This window comes from Solanum verrucosum, unplaced genomic scaffold, assembly GCF_900185275.1.
Source record: "Solanum verrucosum unplaced genomic scaffold, falcon-dt-bn FXZP01000267.1, whole genome shotgun sequence".
NCBI lineage: Eukaryota > Viridiplantae > Streptophyta > Magnoliopsida > Solanales > Solanaceae > Solanum > Solanum verrucosum.
The window spans coordinates 396,895-401,586 of record NW_026019869.1 but is presented as its reverse complement, the minus strand read 5'-3'; the positions used below and the strand labels follow the sequence as shown (position 1 = coordinate 401,586).

The 4,692-nt window shown below is 32.2% G+C and overlaps 1 protein-coding gene across 1 annotated transcript; it reads left to right on the top strand.

Annotated features, from left to right (window-relative positions):
- Positions 1–3,116: 3,116 nt before the first annotated feature.
- LOC125818932 (adenylate isopentenyltransferase 3, chloroplastic) lies at positions 3,117–4,289 on the top strand. The gene has a single exon (XM_049498446.1). It carries the CDS (start codon positions 3,259–3,261, stop codon positions 4,228–4,230), a length of 972 nt encoding a protein of 323 aa, XP_049354403.1. The 5' UTR covers positions 3,117–3,258; the 3' UTR covers positions 4,231–4,289.
- The last annotated feature ends 403 nt before the right edge of the window (positions 4,290–4,692 follow it).

Sequence of the window (4,692 nt, the reverse complement as noted above, 5' to 3'; positions counted from 1 at the left end):
GTACTAAATTTTCTGATCATACTAATACATTCAATTGCTCACTTGCTTCTGTAGTAACATGAATATTTTTCATCTGTGGATTGGACAACTGAAAAATCCTCCATTTCTTGTTGATTCTTGATAGTATCATGAATATTTACATATGTGGGTTAGAGTTCTGAAACATCCTCCATTTCTGTGGGTTAGAGTTCTAAAACATCCTCCATTTCTTGTTGATTCTTTATAGTATCATCAATCTGTATTTTTAGTTTTAGAACAAACAATTGTTAACAAATATATTAATGAGTACAGTTTAATTAGTAACTTGCAATGTATCTTATGTGTGTATCTGATATATTCTAGTAAATTTTATGTATCTGATACACACTGAATAATACATGTTTTGAATGATACACCAATAAACATTATTTTTGTATAATTTCACATAATTACAAAAACTCCACGCATGATACAAAAATGCCCACCAGTTGAACATGATACAAAAATTGTCCAACCTTAAACATGATACAAAGAAAGGAGTACAATTAACTTAGTAACTTGCCATTTATCTTATGTTTGTATCTGACACATTTTAGTAAACTTTTGTATATGATGCATGCTGAAAAAATACATGTTTGAATGATACACTATTGAACATTATTTTTGTATCAATAATTTCAGAATTTTTGACCCCCCTTTTTGGTGGTTTTAACAACCTTAGCTTCCCAGGTTGAAGAAGAAAAAAATTGATAACAAATGATGAGCCCGATCTCCAGTAATAGCACAAGTTTAGCTATCACATTTCGATCTGAACTGGCATCGATAACATGAACCCGATCTCTGGTAGCAGCATAGATTTGGTTGTTGCATTTCGATATGAACTGGCGTTGGTAGCCATTGACACAATACTATGATTGCACAAAAGATGGGATATGAGCAGTTGAAGTTTTGAGAGAAATTGTTTTGACAAGAAAGAGACTGATTTCAAATTTCAAACTAATGAAGCAATTAACTGAAAAGATCATGGAAATAAATTGGGAGAGATTTGTGGAGTGAAATCAGGAAGTGATAAATGTGGGTTTGGGGAGTGGGGAGTTATGTATCAAGAATTTTGATTTTGGGAGTAAAATAAGGGATTTTGGAAATTTTTAGAAATGATAGGGAATAATGGGAATTATGGAACATAAAGATGTGTATATAGGTAATTATCCTTTTATTTTTATATAATATTTTTTTATATTTTATCTAGGGGAGATAGGACTTTCATTGCCCATTGGTATTACAATATAGGTGCTTTTAATGCTGCCTTTAGCGGAAAACGGACTTAATGGACAAATAAGGGATAGGCAAGAATCTGTTCTTGAACTCTAGAGAACAGGCGGAAAGAGAAATATAGTAAATATCGTAAAGGCAGATGTTTGAGAGGATTTGAAAGAGCCGAGTCTGTAAAAGGGGAGTGTTTTCAATATGATTCTTTTCCTGTATTTGTTCGATGAGAAATGCGAGTTTGTTTTGTCCACCATTTCCTTAAGGAATCAGTCCCAAGAGCGGCTACGACTACGAGACTCTTACATTTATTTATTATTTTATTTATTATATCAGGTATTGTTTTGCCCAATTAGAAAAAAGATAACAACAATATTTTTGCAAGATTAGAAAAAAAGAAAAAAAAATAAAATTCAGTCCTCCAAAAAAGGTATAATATTGATTGAGAATTTGAATATGTATATTTTAATTTAATAAAAATAAAAATAAAATATATTTTTTGTAATAGGTAGTAAAAATAATTTCTCTCTATAAAATAATCTTAATACTGAAAGTAGAGTGATACTTGTCTTCTTTTTTTTTTTGTAATTTGACTCTAAAGCACTTTTAACAAATATTTGTCAAACAATTTACTTATGAAAAACAGTTTTCAAATGAATTAGTCAAACACAAATAGTTTTTTTTCAAAAGCACATTTATGAAAACTATTTTTAGAAAATGCTTCTGAAAATAAGCAGTTTTTAGCAGTAATGTCAAACAGACTCTTAATCGCACAAACATCATATGACTTCTTAACTTATTTTAGATCATCAATTTCAGGAGAAACTACATAATTAGACATACTCTACTACCATATATACTATTATTGCCTATAATTTTAAAATATTATGTATTTACCACTAATTAAGAGTTTTCGGCATATGTTGAGGAAGATACACGTAAATACATGTATTTTTATTACAAGATACACTTAAATAGGGAGAGAGGCAAGCGAGATTTGTTATATATGTATCACATATACATGTGAATCACACTGGATACACACTATATGCATGTATTTGTATGTATCTGGTGTGATTCACATGTATCTAGGATACAGATACATAGGAGGGTGGTGAGCGAGATGGAAGGAAGGCGAGCGAGATTTGTTATGTATTCCAGATACATGTGAATCCACTTGAATACAGTGTATCTAGAACAAATTATACCTAATTTTGACTCTATGTATCCCAAGATACATGCATCTGGACATATCGAAATCTAGTAAGATTTTTTTTTTTTTTTTTTAACACCAAAAGGGGTTGTTCATCATTTATGTCTCAAAAACACTGGAATGAGTTTCAAAGACTCCTTAAAAGAAAAATTAGGGAAAACTAACATATAATCTACCAAAAAGTTTCTTCAATAGACCATAAGATCATTGTAACTGTTCTCTTATTAGTATTTCCGTCCAAAACCTCCTGCACCGTGACCATATGTTGGGAGAGCTGCCACTGCTTGGGGCTCAGCGGCCTGCTTGACAACGCCTGGAAGGTCAGACATGCCGAGGGCTGAAATCTAGTAAGATTCATAATATTGCAAATTAAAATGTATCCAAAGAATTAACTCCTAAATTAGTGGGATTTATGTAAGTTTTCCTAAGTTTTAATAATATATTTTATTTTTAAAAAAGTTTATGTCAAGTCAAACTATATCGTATAAATTGAGACGGAGAAATTACTTCCCACTTTCAATTATTGGGAGTTGGGACCTACAATATGATGAATCAATGATTGCTATACTATTACTGATATTCCTTTGGGGCATTATATAAAGCTGACACACCATTACCACCCAACAAAGACTCAAAGAAGAACCATTTCTTTCTTCAATTCAACACATTGTCAATTTGCCGCATTTTAATTCATATTAGGTACTTCCCTCCGTACCCCATTTTTTGTCATAGCCATACAAACTCTTATAGTCGATCCCGACTTATTTGATACTAAGAAAAAAAATATTATTTTATTTATTATGATTCGTATGATGAACTCTGCACAAATGTGCAAACAAGTAAGATGGCGAAATTTGCTACAATTGCAAAATTTTCTTCGAAAGGACAAGATTGTGGTGGTCATGGGAGTCACCGGTGCCGGAAAATCAAAACTCTCTATAGACTTAGCCACTCAATTCAATGGAGAAATAATTAATTCCGATAAAATTCAAGTGTACAAAGGTCTTGATATCGCGACTAACAAAATAACAGAAGAAGAACGTTGCGGTGTACCACATCATTGCCTAGGGGTAATTGATCCTTACAAAGAATTCACCACAAAAAACTTTTGCAACATGGCTTCATTTACCGTTGACTCTATAACCAACCGCGGTAAACTTCCTATCATCGTTGGAGGGTCAAATTCATTCATCGAGGCATTTGTCCACAACAATAATTCATATAATTTTAGTACAAGGTACGATTTTTGTTTCCTATGGGTCGATGCATCAATGGACGTGCTAAATTCGTTCTTATACGAACGAGTTGATAAAATGGTGGATCAAGGAATGGTAGATGAGGTAAGACAAATGTTCAATCCAAAAAACATGGATTATACCAAAGGCATTCGTAAAGCCATTGGTGTCCCAGAATTTGACAGTTACTTTCGTGCTGAACTGTCAAATTCCGTGGACAGGCAAACTCGTGAGAGGATGCTAAAGGAAGCAATTACTGAAGTAAAGATCAATAATTGTATACTAGCAAGTAAACAATTTGACAAAATTTACCGATTAATTAACGTTAAAGGATGGAAAATACATCGATTAGATGCAACTGAAGTTTTCAAAAAACAGAGGATAGCAGAGGAAAAAGAGGCAGAGGAAATATGGAAGAATATGGTGATGGGACAGAGCAGAAAGATAGTGCATAAATTTTTATACGAAAATTATAGGAATTCAATGGTTTATAAAAGTGATGGGACAGACATTATGGCAGCAGCATCTCAGTATTAAAAAGCGAAAAAAAAAAATAGTTAATTGTAAAAAACACATCTTAACTATAACTTTTTCACAAGTTTTATATTCATGTACATACTTAAACTATCACTCATTTGTATTAAAACACACCTCGATGCTGAGCTGGCATACATGCGTCAGATCAGTATTGAGGTGTATTTTTAGTACAATGGTAGTGATAGTTTAGGTAGGTACATGAAACAGTAAAGAAAGTTGAAGTATGGAACTCGCGGTAAAAAAAGGATTTTGATGTATTTTTGACGATTAACTCAGAAAGAAAAAGAAGTTGTGTGCTTGCATTAATCTGAAGACTTTTTTTGTACAATAGTTGAGCATGATCACCAGTTTTGGGAGATAACATTTATATATGTCCACTACCAGCTAGCTATTTAGCAATCATATAGTTTATATTATTTTTCACTGACCACTATTGTAACTACATAAGTGTAACCCTTTTGC